The 17,383-nt window shown below is 44.2% G+C and overlaps 1 protein-coding gene across 8 annotated transcripts in view; it reads right to left on the reverse strand.

Annotated features, from left to right (window-relative positions):
- Window positions 1–17,383, reverse strand: part of PTPN13 (protein tyrosine phosphatase non-receptor type 13) — an 830,096-nt gene that overhangs the window by 416,151 nt on the left and 396,562 nt on the right. For all 8 annotated transcript variants that reach the window (XM_085636547.1, XM_085636545.1, XM_085636546.1 and 5 more), the window contains 2 exons: window positions 11,337–11,490; window positions 11,095–11,233 (listed from right to left, as the gene is read on the reverse strand). In XM_085636547.1, the coding sequence (XP_085492673.1) occupies window positions 11,095–11,233; window positions 11,337–11,490 (293 nt within the window). The remainder of the gene's footprint in view (window positions 1–11,094; window positions 11,234–11,336; window positions 11,491–17,383) is intronic.

Here is a 17,383-nt window from a genome sequence, read left to right on the forward strand (position 1 = left end):
TGAGGTTGAGTCTACGCAGGCACACCTTTTTCTTGGTGGAGGTTGACTAAGCATTAGTTCAAAGAAGGATGCTATCCAAGAAAGCTAGCACATGATTCACACCATTAAATAGAAGAGCTCCGCGGAACAACCATTGTAAAACATAAAACCTCTTACGAGGCACAGTCAGAGGGGTAGGAAATGCCACTTTTTGCTCAGTAAACAGGAAACCGGCATTTTGTAAGTCCAAGCAAATGCCAGCATCAGTAATGGAAGATAGCAAGACGTGATTATACTCTGAGTCATCATCCTCCTTATGATCATAATCCTGTTCTTCCAAAGTTAGCAACGGCATCTGACTGAGATAAAAAAGCAAAACTGTAATAATGAAGCTGAAAGGCCGAGGTGAAGGTTCAACTCCTTTAATCAAGCCAACCGCTCTCGCACTGGCGAGTAGTGTGTCAACATTCTAAGGTAAGCTTCAGGCGATACCAAGGTGAGTGGGAAGGTGGTGGTGGATGGAAGGTACCAAGGTGGGAGTGAAAGGAAGGATACAACACATCTCCTTACCCAACATAACGAATAACAAAAGCGAGGTGAAATTCACACAACAACTCTATCCCCGCTCCATACATGACCATCCTCCAACTCCACCACATTTCTCCCCTTGTTCTTTATTCTTATAGGAAGGAGAAATTTGCTCTGTCCCACCGGTACCCTAGTGGGTTTCTTTATCACTGCAGAATCATTGACATTGGCTTTTAAATTCTTCACACCATATTTCTTGTCATACCACCCTTTGTAGCGGGCTTGATGTTGCTGAACTTTTACCTGACTTTCTGTTCTGTCATAGACAACAGTCTTACCCCCCTCGAGCCAAAGGGGAAACAACTTTGTGCCTGGTTCTCTCCCTCTCAACACCACAAAAGGGGATATACCCGTCACTAAATTGGGCGCCGTGTGGTAGGCCCACAAACAGTCTCTCAGAGAATTGTCTACGTTGAACCCATTAGATATTGCCAGTTGGATATGATCTTTGATCATGCGGTTCATCCTCTCCACTAACCCATTGGCCTTGGGACAGTAGAGGGCCGTTTTCTCATGCTTGATGGTAAGGTTCTTCAAAAACAATACCATTTCCTCCGAAGTAAATTGTACCCCATTGTCGGTCACTAACGTGGAAGGTACCCCCTCATAGGAAAATACTGACTTTAAAAATGCAATGAGGTTCTTGGTTGTAGTGGAAGGAGTAAATTTTACGTTCACCCAATGAGAAGTGTAGTCCACCAAGACAAACATGAACCTTCTTTGTGGACCTAGAGCATCCATTGGGCCAATTACATCCATGGCCAATTTTGTCCAAGGAACAGTAGGTACCTCCACGGGGGAAAGGGGAACCCTGTGAGTGGACTTTACCTTGTCACTTCTGGCACAGTTATAGCAGTCCTTAACCTTCAGTTCTACCATTGAGTCCATCTTTGGGAACCAGAAACTGTTCCTCACTTTACTTTTAGTGAGGCTCCTTCCTAAATGACCTTCATGGGCAAGGTCTATTATCTTGTCTCTGAGAGCATCAGGTGGCACAATTTTGGAATTGCGATAAATTTTGTTCCCATGGATGTTCTGCTCATTTCTAACTTCCCAGAACCCTTTTAAGCTCTCCATGACCTCACCACACTTTTCCGGCCAACTATTTATGATAAGACCTTTGAGTGCCTTCATGCTGGAGTCCTTCTCCATTTCCTCATCCCATTCCTCCTTAGAAAAGGAAGGTGTGAGAATGGAAAGAACAGGAGTGTCTAACGGGTCAGCCTCTATGTTGCCTGTAATGGGAGATCTAGATAAATAGTCTGCAAGGACATTGTCCTGACCAGTAAGGTACTCAATACGAAAATTAAATTTCTCCAGCCCAAGGACCCATTTAGCTATCCTAGGGGATTCACAAAATACCTTTTTAGATGAAAAAATGTGTGTTAAAGGTTTGTGGTCCGTGCGGACAGTAAAAGCACTTCCCCAAAGAAAAAACTTGAAATGGTTAATGGCCCAGTAGCATGCCAAAGCTTCCCTTTCAATTACGGAATAATTCCGTTCTGGTGGACTTAAGGTGCGGGAAGCAAAAGCTATGATGGTTTCTACACCTTCTCCCTTCTGTGTTAGAGTGGCCCCGAGACCTTTGTTGGATGCATCAGTGCATAAAATGGTTCTCTTCTTATGGTCAAACGGGCCCAATGCCCGTGAGCTAATAATTTCTTTTTTTAAATTAGCTATGGATTCAGAGTGATTTTTCCCCCATATAAATTCGCAATTTTTCCTTAGCAGTTCTCGTAAGGACTCACATTTTTCAGAAAAATTGGGGATGAACTTCGCCATGTACTCGACTAGTCCTAAAAAGGATTTCAGCTCTTCCTTGTTCGTTGGTACGGGGGCATTTTCCACAGCTTGAACCAGACTGAGTTTAGGTTTTATCCCTTCAAAGGAAAGATTGTGACCCAAGTAATCCACCTCAGTGACTTTGATCTTGCATTTGTCTTTTTTTACAGTAAGTCCCGCAATGGTAAGCCTGGAACACACCTTCCTAAATATGGAGTCATGTTCTTCTTCATCCGCACCGTAAACCAACACATCATCTTGGAAGCACATGCTGTTAGGGATTCCTTCCAGTACCCTATGCATCATTTTTCGAAATACGGCCGCCGCCGAGGCCAAGCCGAAAGGCATTCTACCAAACATGTACGTACCAAAAGGAGTAGAAAATGCTGTTAGTGGCCTAGAATCAGGGTGAAGATCAACTTGATAGTAGGCCATGGAGAGGTCTATAACTGAAAAAAACTTGGCCTTACCCATGGTACTCAACATCTCATTAATGTTGGGAAGAGGAAACCGTTCCACCCAAATGTGTTCATTAAGGCTGCGTAAATCAATACAAAGGCGAATGCCCTGTCCATTGGCCTTTGAGGCTATCACGATTGGAGATAACCACTCCGATGCGTCTACAGGATGGATGACGCCTAATTGGCACAATTTGTCGAGTTCTTCCTTCAAAGGTTGTCTTAAAAGTAGAGGAACCTGACGTGTTTTATGGACTACAGGTTTGGCCCCTTGTCTAATTTTTATCTTATGTTGATAGTGTTTCAACAATACCAGATCGTTAGAGAAAAGATTGGGGAATTCTTCACAGAGGGGTGACGCTTCCGTGACTTCTTTAATTAATTTGACCTGTTCCTTGCTATTGGGGTCAAGGATAATGCCAAGTTCCCTTTGGTGACGCCACCCTAGGAGATTGGATCCAGAGCTGACTAGGTAGACTTTACCCACCGTGGACCTCCCTTTAAAATGTATTTGTGTCTCCACCATCCCCACTAACGGAATAGGATCTTTTGTATATCCATGGGGTGAAATGTCAGGTGTAGATATAACCATGTTTGGTTCCCCATCGATTTTCCTGAAATCATTCACATTTAACAGAGTAAAAGGTGAGCAGGAGTCTGCAAACATTTCAAAAGATTCCCTATTGATTACAATATTGCATTTTGGGTATTCATTAGAATTACTACCAGCCGGACTCTTTACTTGGAACACAAAATTGAGTTGGTCTTCGCTGGGTGCATTGATGGCTTTAACTTGGCAAGAGTCGCTGTCCCTGCACACTCTAGCTAAATGTCCCCTTCTGTTACACTTCTTACAATGAGCATTACGAGCAGTACATGACGGGTTGTTAGCTAGGTGATTACTACTCCCACATCTATAGCATTTGAGATCATTTTGTTCTCTAGGGAACTTTATAGAAGACTCTCCTCTATGTCTAACTTTTGTAACATTCTTATTAGACGCATCAACTTGTATCGCTGCAACCACTTCCTCAGGAATTTTAATTTCCTTCATACATTTAGCGGTGTGCTCAATTGACTGAGCTATGGAAATAGCTTCTTCCAATGAAGGATTTTTGGATAGCAATTTCTCTTGAATCCTACAATTACTTGTACACCTGACCAACTGGTCGCGTATAAGTGAGTCGTTAAGATCTCCAAAATCACACCTTTGAGTTAGACCCCTCAACACTGCTATGTAGTTTTTCACAGACTCATTTTTCCCTTGGGTCCTACTGAAGAACTTATGACGTTCTAGGACCACATTTATTTTGTCCCCAAAATGATTGCCTAACTTTAACATAGTTATGTCATAAACATCAAGGTCATCTTCTTCCTCCAACTCGGGTTCTGGCAGAGTTTCATACACTTTGCGCCCATGAACACCCATATTGTGTAGGAGAAGATGTTGTTTCCTTAGAGCAGAAAATCTCTCCCCACCCATTGCAATCAAGTAGGATTCAAAAAGCTTAGTCCATTCCTTCCAATGAATTTCAGGGTCCCCGCTATCATTTAGGAATGAGGGAGGTTGGCAAATTCCTGGAGTACCCATGCTTTACACAGGAGGAATCAACAATGCAGCCAACGTTATCAAAGAATGGCAACAGGGAGTCCAACACAAGCAAATATAGAATAGAATTACCAACAGTAAGTACGTAAATTGTAGCACCAATAAGTTGAGTCAGACTTCCACTGGCTATACCTTGGCAAATGTAAATGCAAATGCAAGATGATTGGCCAACAAGACTGTACTACTGGCTGGTTAAAGTAAATTCACTGCTGGAGGGGAAGTGAATGCCTCGCTTCAGCGATGAAGTACAACTGCAAGGTAATGAAAAGGCTCAATGCAGGATCAGTAGAAATGGTGAGGTAAATTTTACCTCAACATAAGGTAGTCAGCAACCAAAAGGTAAAGGATACTTGCAGCAGCGAGAGAGTATGCCCAATAACAGGAAGGAACTGAAGATGGAGACGCTGACAACACCTTCCTCCTGAACGGCACCGACCTCCTCCCAGCACCCACAGCAGAGACCTCCGCCGAGCAGGAACAGCGTAGCTCGAAGCTTGTTCCCCGCTGTGCGTCACCACCTGTAGAAGTGAGCACCAGCCTTCAGCCAGCACCCAACAGCAGCGTATATCTGCCAACCAGGACACAACGAGCACGGTACTTTACCCGCTTGAGGCTTGGGGAGGCACTTACTCGATCCTTACGGTGCCGTAGTGAACTCCGCCCGCTGGTGGGCGTAAGGATGAAACTGACAGGACACGGAACTGCCCCCAATCGTTCGTCGTCTGCCAACCACCACACGATAGCTCCGCCCACTATGGGCGTGGGGAAGCAAGCCAGACGATCATCCTGCAATCCCAGTGAACCCCGCCCGCTAGTGGGCGTGAAGAGGCGTTCACCGTCCGACGAGAAACTGACTGGAAATTTAACTCCACGCACGTCAGCTGTCGACTGAGCTTTGAAGGAACAAAACGCTCATCAGGATTCCTTAATGCCGTCAGCAACTCTCTCTTCAATCGGAGATGAAACCTCGTATGCTGTAGTACAGGACACCACTACCTTCCGTACTATCCACTCCAGCACAGCTAACAGAATTGCTGCACAGCTTCTTCGAGAGCACACAGAAAAGGGAAATTGGCCTGACCTGCCCCCCTCGCAGGAAAATCGTCGCCAGTGTAATAATGAAGCTGAAAGGCCGAGGTGAAGGTTCAACTCCTTTAATCAAGCCAACCGCTCTCGCACTGGCGAGTAGTGTGTCAACATTCTAAGGTAAGCTTCAGGCGATACCAAGGTGAGTGGGAAGGCGGGGGTGGATGGAAGGTACCAAGGTGGGAGTAAAAGGAAGGATACAACAAAAACGTCGGGCTATTCGTGGTGCTCACAATATGGTTTATCTTTATAATTTGTCCAGACCACTTCCTTTGCTACTTGGATGTTACTTTCTTCTATAGACTCATTGGCCAGCACCAGACTCGGTTCTGTGAGTGTCCAAACTGTGGTGTCAAAGAAGGATTGAGCGAACATCGGGATGGCGTCCTAGTCGGTCTCAACTTCACCACAGATGTTGGAGTTGAGATCTGTTGATGCTTAGGCTTAGGAGGCATTGGGCTTGGAGCATGCAGGATTGGATCTCTTGTGGGTAGGAGCCCAGAGAATTGCAAGAATGTTCTAAAAACATCCAGTATTGCTGTCTGAAAGGCCTCAACATTCATGGGATTGGCCAAAGTACCAGGAAACATTAGTCTCATCTTTTTAGGTGCTGTAGGAAGAGAGTGGGAGAGGGGGTCATCCGATGTCAAGTTGGAGTCCAGCACCAGAGAACAATATTTCTCCTTCCTATGGTGCTTTTTTGTGTGTGTGTGCGGGGGGGGGGTTTGTCGGAAGATCTAAGAGAATATTTGCAGGAAGGTGACATACCTTTGGGGGGGGGTCTACATGCAAGTTACCGGCCTTAGCCAAAAATAGCTTGGTCTCCCAGATGGCCTTTTGGTGCACAAAGGAGAAAGTGCTGCAGGTCACAGTTTTGCGTCCCGACACCAGCCACCACATAGTATTTGTGGGAATCAAAAAGGGACATTTTCTTTTCCACTGTCTCCAAGGCTTAAAGTATGAGGCACATTGAAGAGACATCTGACCCAGTCTCTGTCAAAAGCTGATGAATCTGTCAGTGATACACAGAGAGAGTTCCAAAACACGCTGATGAGGCTTGAAAAACAGGAACTGACACCAGCATGCTAGAGAGTGCCTAATATCTTCCGGTTATGTCACGTCCGGAGGTGAAGCCACGGTTGGAGAAGTGTGGTAGTATCTGGAGGTGTCTGACAATCATTACTTGGGAAATATTTTCCACACAATTCTGAAAGATGGAAGGAGCATTCATAATGTCAAGAATTGGTGGGAAAATGAAAATATATCAATAAAAAATGTTACTCTTGCCTGTTGGGGAGCTAAATAACTACCAAGCCACTAGGATTGTTGGTCTGTCATCTGGCAAAATGAACAGCCAAATGACAAAATGCAATGTAATGGCCCACCGGCTATCCCCACATTGCTTTTCGTAATTTAAAACTGCATTTCATATAATGAGGTCAAGAAATGTAAGGAATTTTCCAGCAAGATCTCCAGACCTATATTGGCTGATTTCAGCTGCGACATGCCTCAAGCACTGAAGGAACAGTTCCAATAGTGGATAACCTCCAAAATGGGTTTAACAAATGTATATTGTATATAGCACGTTCAGAGCAATGAATGGTGAGATGCAAAATTCATGTCGATTTTCATTTTTGCTTCTGTTTGCAGATGTTTGCAGGTTGTCAACTATACCATACCTTGCTGCGCTCTAATATTAATAAATATTTAATTAATAACCATACAACCAAACCAGAGTACCATTTTGTGGCTATCGTCTTCTAAGGGTGTAAAGGTTCCAGAAGACTTTCATGACCTGAATTATGCAACCTTGAATATACCTTTGTAGTTGGTCTCTGAACTAAGCATTAATGAACATTACCTAGAGCACATTTTTAAATATGCTACGTCTAGATGACCAAAAGTTTAGACCGTCTAAACAAGGTGATATAATTTTACCATATCTTGGTGAGGAGTACAAGTTAGGGATGTTTCTTGTTTAATCCTTTTTAGGGCGAGCCTAGCGCAGCGCGCATGCGCTATGTTAGGAGATGACCTTTTGGAATCTGTCTGCACTTTTCCTCACACTCGTGCGAGTGGAGGAATCCACCTTGCGGGAGCGAGCAGCGGCGCGCAGGGGCCATCTGTTTCTAATTAGCGTGGCCATGCTTGTTTACATTTGCCTGTCTCTTTCAATTTCGTACTTTTTTGCTTTTCCTCGTTCTGCACCAACCTTTGCGCTCTTGCTAAACAGAACTTCACAGATCCGATGCCCAAGCCGGCACTGGCCTGGAGTGTCTATTTGTTATTCTAACTAACTCTATTACTCGCTCATTATAGTTTGACCTCTTTGTCAGGAGTGCAATTTATTGACACAAGCTGGACACGCAAGCAGCAGAAACAACGGAGACATCTTGCTGAGCAATAGTTGTCCTACAAATGTGATTCATGGACGCTTTATGTGAAACATGCTGAGTTTTATATTCAATGGCTCACTTGTAGGTTTTTTAAAAACCGTTTACTATTTGGTAAAACCAATTTCAATTGCTGCCCTTTCTCGTGTTCCCTGTGGAGGCGAAAAAGCGTTATGTGGTAAGCGATAGCTCTCGAAAATCGTTTGTGGTTCTCCTTTTTAGGTCTTGCCTACGCAGCGCGCAAGCGCTGCCCAGGAGGGGACCTTTTGGAATCGCTCAGGACTTTTGTTCAAACTCGTGCATGTTTTGCACTGTTCTCTATTGGCACTCGTGCACGTTTGGCGTTTCCCTTGTGGGAGCGAGCAGCGGCGCCATCTGTTAGCAATTATCGCGCCTGGCGCTGCTCGCTCCCGTAAGGTAAAAGCTGCGCGTTGCTGCACTCGCCCACCGCCGTCACGGACACGCCTTCCAGATTGCCAATCTGCCTGCCCCAGTCCCTGCTCTCGGTCGAACTCCCCCCACCCCTCCCACTTGTTTATTGCGCGCCGTCACGGACTTTCAAATGAGGCCCGTAGTTTGTAAATATCAAAAAGAATTTAAACTTATATGTTAGTACCTTAACGCCTGGCTAATTTGGATTGCCAAGGCTTATGGACTTTTAAATGAGGCCCCTAGTTTGTAAATATCAAAAAAATGGTAAACTTAATGCTGCGAATCGCTGCACTCACCCGCCGCCGTCACGGGCCGCTGCACTCGCCCGCCGCCATCATGGAGAAGACTTCCAGATTGCCAATTTGCCTGCCCCAGTCCCTGCTCTCGGCCGCACTCCCACCACCCCTCCCACTTGTTTATTTCACGCCATCACAGACTTTTAAATGAGGCCCGTAGTTTGTAAATATCAAAAAGAATTTAAACTTATATGTTAGTACCTTAACGCCTGGCTAATTTGGATTGCCAAGGCTTATGGACTTTTAAATGAGGCCCCTAGTTTGTAAATATCAAAAAAATGGTAAACTTAATGCTGCGAATCGCTGCACTCACCCGCCGCCGTCACGGGCCGCTGCACTCGCCCGCCGCCATCATGGAGAAGACTTCCAGATTGCCAATTTGCCTGCCCCAGTCCCTGCTCTCGGCCGCACTCCCACCACCCCTCCCACTTGTTTATTTCACGCCATCACAGACTTTTAAATGAGGCCCGTAGTTTGTAAATATCAAAAAGAATTTAAACTTATATGTTAGTACATTAACGCCTGGCTAATTTGGAATGCCAATGCTTGTTTACTGAAGTGTGCCTTGTAGAACACATAGCAGTGGTTTGCCTCTTCTCTCCAAACAGCAGTCTCTGTAAACATTTCAAATGAACATGCAGCCCCCATTGCTCGGCAGATTGCGTTGTAGAAAAAAGGCTTTTGGAAGGGGGCCTGGCTGTTTTCCAAATGCACTTCCACGTCAGATAATTGTTTTTCATACAGGCTTCAGCAAATGCCCTTCCTAAAATACGAACAAAATTGTGAAAACTGAAATGTTTTGATTGTTGGAGGCCAGTAAATAAGGTCCCAAAGGCAAGACCTATTGGCTATGCCAATGCTTGTTTTTGTTTGAGGAAGCGTTGGCCTGGAGACCCTAAGTTGGTAGGCAACATGTGGCACACGTGGGTCAAATTCATTTTTTCATTAAGACCATCCAAATTCTTTCAGGGCTTGCTATTATGCATACTTTTCACGTAACTGCTGTTTTAACCCATTTTGATGTCAGCGGAGGCGAGGCCTTTATGTTCTGCTAAGAACAACACTTTTTCTTTTTTGAATGTGCTTGGGCACATACTACTGATGGTACCGTAATGCAACACGCTTTCTTCTGAAATCTGTCGACCTGCTCGTCTTTAGAAAGGAGTTACATAATTCATCTTATGAACACAGACCCTACAGTTTCTATCTCACTGTGACCGACACAAATCGATTCATATATGCTTTACAATCTAGATAAATCCTACTCCTTCGTGCGTCAGTTGCATTGTTATATTGTAAGAAAAAATAATTGGCATACGCTAACACAGAATAATGTTTGGGCTTGCATAAATGGATTGCCTACTATGTGGCACTCTACCTACCACCTGCCATCTCAAGAAGGAAATATCTTTCCTCAGTGTGTGGAATGGATCGATGGCCCAGAACGGTACTTTGCAAACTGAACTCTTTTATAATCTAATACAAACCTGTACCACCCTCACAATCTGCCAAATATGGAAGGTTTACTTGGCACTCCCAGCTCCAAGGTACATGTCTGACTTGGTGTGTAGTTTATACATGTTACAGCCAACAGGGGCTACCTTCATTGACCCACCTGAACTGTGTGCTGCAGCTGAGCTGTTGCATAATATAACAAGCATTGGCATAGCCAATAGGTCTCGCTTTTGGGACCTTATAAGTATTTAGTTATGCAGCATAATATCCTTGGTGCAACAACATCCACTGTTGCATGGCTAAACACTTCCAAGGTCCCAAAGGCGAGACCTATTGGCTATGCCAATGCTTGTTTTATCATTTGAAGTGCTACAACAGATATGGATTCTGGTGTTATGCAAGGGTTTTCGGGAGGTATCCTCCATGAAAATGTCTGTGTATGCAGCTGATTTTATGTTTATGCAGCAACAGTTGTACCTACTAATCCATCTCAGTTCAAGGAGGTTAATTCATTATGTGCCCTGGCTACACACACTTTAATTAAGTAGGCCATAGGAATTCTCCCAATGACAAGGACTTGAATTTCATTTTCCTAATCGATCCTATGCCATAGCCTACCCTCTAATGCAGTTATAGTATCTGGGAGCAATGATTACCTCTTCCCTATATCAAACTATTGTCAGAAATTATAAAACGTTCCTACAACAGACATACACTCAATATACCAGTGGTCGCCTTAGTAATCAAAAAACTGGATCCTGGTTCTGAAATTAACAGCCCACATCCTACTGCCAACAATTAATATGCCTTTTTTTTACATAAATGTGTATTTCAAATTCATTATATTACCAACTTTCTTGTGCCCAGAAATCGCCTGAAGAATGGTAGTAATATTAATCTTCAGCTTGTCCTGCTGAATATGTACAGCTGGAAGAGCACCTGAATGAATCTCCAAAATACTTACCATGCCAACAACATTTATATAAATCAAGCCCACCAAAACAAACATGCCTTACCTCAGGCTGATAATCTCCATACTCTGCCTGTAGAGCCAAAGAAGCGAGGAGTAAGGCTGCTTCATCATCACAGTGCAATCGTTCTTCCAAGATGTCTTTCCTTTGCTGAAGATAGTATTGGTGGCAGGTGAGACTGTGCCTGTTTGGAGGCAGGTGAAACCATACAACCATATTATTAGATATAATCATAGATTGAATGTGCAAAACAGTCGGAAGTCAATATGAGTTTGAAAATGACTTACTGAATTAAGCTGATATCGTCCACAAAAAACTTAATTCGGAAAAACAAGCAGAAGTGAATAGCAGTTTTGCTTTTCTTCCTTGGGTCCTCTTTCCATCCTTCTGGAGCTACTTTGGATAGTTTTAGCTCAGGGTCCACAAAGAAAAATTCATTTTCTACAGCAAGATAATGGCAATATTCAATTAAAAACATGTTATTAATGTCCAATAGTGTTAAGTTTAAGAGCTCTCTGAATAACATTTTAGTACATTGTCTTCGATGAACAATACGACAAGGTTGGATGTTAGGTGATCATTCTAAGTGTGGACATGTGAACAACATGTATTAAAGCTATTGCTAGTGAGAAACCTAGGCTTATTACCACCCTAGTGATCTAATTTCCCTCAGATTTCTAAAGAGATTCAAGTATTTGCCTTTCCTCAACTCCAAAGCCAACAAGCATTTGCAATGCAATAGGTCTCGCATTTATGAGAGTTTGAGCTATTGGCATTGTAAATGACAATGCCTCTTATTTATGTGTTGTTTTCAAAACAGATAAATAAAAGGTATTGTCATTTACAATGCCAATAACTTAACCCCTTCCATGCTCATGACGGAACGGTTCCGTCATGAGCATCGGTTGAGCTGTGCTCATGACGGAACCGTTCCGTCATGGCCCCGCCCGCGCTCAAACCCTTCAGCACCGCGGGGGAATCCGCGCAGCGCTGAAGGGGTTAAACTCTCGCAAAAACCTTAAAATTGTTGGTAAGTGCATAGATACTGCGGCTCCCCCGACCACGCGATTCCTTACTGGCGCTGATACCTCCATAGGCAAGGGCGTCACCACTAAATGGAAAGAAAAGGAAGGAAACACGGAATTTGGATGAGTGAACAGGGAGTACTTAAGTAGCAAAATTATATTTTGCCTGAAGCAACGAACATTTTTGCAGCCTAAATGAAAAACTTCCATTTGCGTTGAGGAAGCTGCTGCTCGAGTAGAACATCTACTCTAGCAGCAGAAAGAAGCATCACCCTCTTGCGCTGCGCATGGTGATGTTCATGCTGATTTTTCAGTGCAGGACAAATACACGGTGCTAAAAATCAGCGTGAACAGTTTGACCTAACGCACTCCGCTACTTGCGGAACGCCACGAACTCCGCCCAGGCCTAGTAGTCACACCCATACAGCAGATATAACCAACAGATTTAAAGATAAGAAAAACTGCATCCACAGTACAACAAAAAAAACAGAAAAGTCACAGGATATTTGCACATACGAGCATCCACAGAGCGGTTGCAAAAGGAGACAGTTGATCAGATTTTCACAGTGATGCCCATTAAGAATAGTGAAGCTCAATAAAAGGCACTTAAAGACAGACAACGGATAAATCTTTTCACCTGTTGAACAAAATGAATTCAGGATTCTATACCACACGCAACCATGAGTCTAAGAACAAACACCGAAAAAACAATGCAACAGGCGGCCTCAATCGATGCACCCATATTCTGGTAAAACATTCCCATATCCATCAAGAATAGCACAAACCTGTGCCAATTTAGGAAAGATTTAAAGAAACGGCTCAGTCACAGACACTACATCACAACAAAGTAACAGCCCACTCCTGCTCCCCGAACTCAGATACCCCTCAGTCACTCACAACTGTATGCTTGTCTTTAACCCCTTCCATGCTCATGACGGAACGGTTCCGTCATGAGCCACGGTTGAGCTGTGCTCATGACGGAACCGTTCCGTCATGAGCCCGCCCGCGCTCGAACCCTTCAGCACCGCGGCGGAATTCGCCCAGCGCTGAAGGGGTTAACCGTGTACAATGCCCCGGAACTTATACCACACATATACAAACATCACTGACAGAATCAAGCAAGTTGTATTATTCCAGTCAGCCAATACCAACCACTTGTTAACAATAAAGTGAACAAATCGATCGTCACTGGCCAAAGACACACACTTCAGGCCACCATGAGTAGTGTGATTGATAAATTTAAAAAGGATGTGGACATCCACACAGATTGTGAGAGTTCCACGATGTCATTCATATTTCAAAAATGTGCTTTCAAATGGTAATATAGTAAATGGAAAAGTAATAGAGGAGACTCCTACATTAAAAGGATCAGAGCAGCTGAACACCCACATCTGTCCCATACAAGTATTCACATATGTGTAGACTCCTGCAGTCGCACACACGTGCAGTGGTATAGCAGCTGCATAAACTCACATGCACACCGAGTGACAGAAGATTTATAGGCAGAGAACAGCTCCACCCAGAAAAAAAGAGTACCATGCTATGCTAAGCCGCCCTGCGGCCGCGAAAGTGAAAGTCATCGCGATCACGATCAAAGCGGCCGGGTGACCGCGAAAGTGAAAGTAATGGCGGTGCGGCGCCCGCGCACATGCACTGTAGCTCTAGGTTGGCCTGGTAGCACTTTTTGGAGCCCTCTCAATAAGTCTCGCCAGACCAGCGCATGCGCTGGGTCAGGCGAGACCTAATGAAGCGAATACTAACAGACCCGCACACATGCGTAATGCAGAACTTGGAAGCCGACAACAGACTGCTAAACTGTGTATTTTGTTCTACGATAGGATTAATGTTGGCTGATTTCCTGGTAGCTCCCAGGGCCACAGCAGAGCACCCAAAAGATTGTTCTTGTGAGGCAGACCATTTGACCAGTTGTAACTGGTCTAATACTGGACTTAGTGAAAAGTCTTTGGAAGTGAAAACTGAGTGACAAGGTCAACTTACACCCATGGCTAGTTGGTATGCGAAAAAAAGAAGGTAAGGACTTTGGTGTCTGACCAAGAACTGAACTGCATCTGTGATAACACAGTTACAATAAGCGGTCAGATCTTTTTTACATTGTGGGCCACCACGTGTTTTTTGTCATCTCTTTGGTAGGATTGTCTCTCCCTGATTGTCAAATTTACAGCCTAGTATGAAAGCCTGATCCAAACCCCAACACTCTGGTGTCTGGTCCTTTGAGGTAGACAGAAAAATATGGGAGAGGAACAAAGCAGATGATTAATTTTGAAAATGAACTATTAAGACATCATGGAGTCATAGGGTATGTGGCAATAGATTCGCTGTATATTTAGGCTGCGTAGACAAGGTTCTTGTAGCTCCTTCTGCCATAATGGTGGGTGGATATCATAGGAAACAAAAGCCGCAATCCAATTCTATATCAAAGCTGTTTATCTCCACCTCAACAATCTGCATCTCTTACCTTTGTGCCAGCTGAAGACCTACCCTGCTTTCTAAGAGTTCTTGCAGGACAGGAGATTCCTTTCAGGAATGATGTGCCAGTGTTGGAATTCTGTCATTATAACAAAACCGCAAAATAAAGAAACCCCGATTGATAAAATTGGGCAGAGGAATCTCCTTTTAGGAAATAGGTTGAAAAGCTGTACCAATTAGAAGAATAGGAAAAGAAGGACACTGAAAAGCACAGGAGTAAAGAATAAAAAAGATAGGAAAGAAACAACAGTAAGTAGGTATATGTACAGGGGGTTAGGAGTACAAAACATGGAGGGGGAGAACGACAGAGGGCTACACCACCTTCCAAGGGTTGGGGTAGTAGGCCAAAAGGAGAGAGGGATGGGCATATAAAGGTGGAAAAGAAGGTTCACAGGAGAGGCAACCCGCTCCCCTTTTTTAAAAAATAAAAACGACCCCACAAAAAAATATTTTTCTCCAAGAGGACCATTCGCCAGGTTGCGTTTTCTCTGCCTGTTGCAAACCATTCTTGGAGAAGAATTGATATAAAAGGTTTGACGATAATTATTCGTCATAAACAGTTTATACAGATTTCTTTTAAACAAATACAATCATTGGTGTTTCATGGCTTTGTTATAATTAATAGTTTGATCCGTTCTAATACTTTTTGGACTCCCAGGTCTGTCATCACTGCTGCAAGACTAAGCGCCTGAAGGCTTGTAAGGCAGCTGTAAAGCCCATGTAGTCCTGACGGAAAGGATATGAGGGAAAGGGTTGAGGTCACCTTGGGGGACCTGCTGCAGCTTTGCTGGAAGCCTTAAAGTCGGGGCTCTAATCGGAAAAACTGAGGGAGCACCCCTTGGCACCAACTTCTGTTGGTGCTGGACAGCTGGGGTCCAGTGCTTACATCTGGCCTGTATAACGAGTGCCTCTCCAGATTGACACCATGAGACAAAGTTCCTAGTACGGAATATATATATTTTCTTAAAGTGCAGGAAGCCCATTATCGTCCCAGTCCGTTCCTCTTCGTGGACCATGTAGAAGGAAAGGAAAACCAGGCCAAGGCAACCAAGCAGGGGCATGATACTTTGTGTAGGGCAAAGGCAAAGCCAGTCTATCACGTTCCATCCTATCACCAGTTGCACATTCTTTGTGGCCATTTCATGCTTCTTTTGAAGGAGGGCTAATTCATACTGATTTTCGTGACTGTCTGTTCGTTTGGAAGGCATTGCATAGTGCTCTGGGGGACCCTTAATGAATTTTTGCTAATGATGTCAAAATTAGAATTTTAAGTTGGTGGGTGTACCTGAAACTGGATAGTGCCTTTCACCAGGGGTCTTTATTGTCTAAAGTGTCACTTCTGAGGGATCCTGGAGCCCTGGTGCTTGAAGGTCTCTGCTGCAAAGCACAGAAAGCAGAGTTGTACTTAGCCTGGAATAATTATAACATTCATAAATCCTATAAGAACCCGTAATCAGAGAATAATCCTATAATAATGGAAACCACAGTCATGGACCCATAATTTCTCTGTGATGCTAGACCTATAGCACTGGGATCGGGCTGTCCCCAGCCCTGTTTTCTGCCATTAACTAGAATGGCTGCTTCTAAAGTCTGTAAAGCAACAAGAGCACTGAGTTGAATTCCAGCCGCAAAATGCATTAGTGACACACTTAAGTGGCTCTACAGTGTTGAGTTCAGCATATTGAAGATTCCACGTTGCAAGGCAAGTCTCTAGCCCATTCCTCTTCCATTATGTAGAAGTCGAGTGTAATTCTGCACAGCAGCCACGTCCGTGGGCGAAATGGACGCAAGGCATAGAACCAGGCCCAGCTCGCTTTTAAAAAAAATATCTGAGGAACCTGCTCCATATTGTATGGACTAGTATTTCTTCAGGCATTATAAACAAGAATCCAGAGCAGACATGGCGAGTAAGTTGGCTGAAGAGGTGGGGGTGGCAAATGGTGTTCACGGGCGCTTTGATGTCCTCAGTGGCCGCGCGGCTCACTGAAAACATCAAAGCGCCCGCGAAATGTAAGTGATCGCAATCGGGATCACACTTCAAAGCGCGGCTGTGTGACAGGCGAAAGTGAAAGAAAACGAGTGCTTTCAGGCCTCCAAATCGTGTGCGCGCCCGGCACACATGCACTGTATTTGGAGGCCTGAAAGCACTCGTTTGCACTTCCAAAACTCGCTTACTATAAGTCTCGCCAGAGCAGCGCTAAAGCGCTGTCTCAGACGAGACCTAAAAAATGAACAAGTCACTCTCTGCATAGGTAACCACCTTTCCACTCCAATAATGATTTATTTTATACTCAATACCACTGTACACCCAGGATCCCAGCAGAAACACATGCATTTCCATGTGAAGAGACTATCGAGATTACTCCTTTCAGATATGCAATGTGAGCTGCAAAAACGGGGGAGGCTAACATTTGTAAAAGTCACTTACCTCTTGCTACGACAAAACTCAAATACTGAATAAAAAGAAAAGGCCAGGGCTAACGCTCACCGGGCTAGGAGGAAATCAAGAAGCAATGAGATCTAGCCAATTTGAAAAAAAAATTAAGTCCACAAAAAATGTTGGGTAACATGGATTAAAGTGTTTTTTTTTTAAACGAGGTTTGCTGTGTCACAGCGTTAAAAAAATCAAAAAACTTTAATATGCCTCACTGCACAAGAGCACACGTATGCCTGCTGCCTACACAATTGCACAACTCGGAGGGCACATGGGGAGAAGAAACGGGTGGGCGGTAGGAATAAGAAAGATGGGGTTGGTTTAGAGCACACGTATGCCTGCCGCCTACACAATTGCACAACTCGGAGGGCACATGGGGAGAAGAAAC

Source organism: Triturus cristatus, chromosome 2_1, assembly GCF_964204655.1.
Source record: "Triturus cristatus chromosome 2_1, aTriCri1.1, whole genome shotgun sequence".
NCBI lineage: Eukaryota > Metazoa > Chordata > Amphibia > Caudata > Salamandridae > Triturus > Triturus cristatus.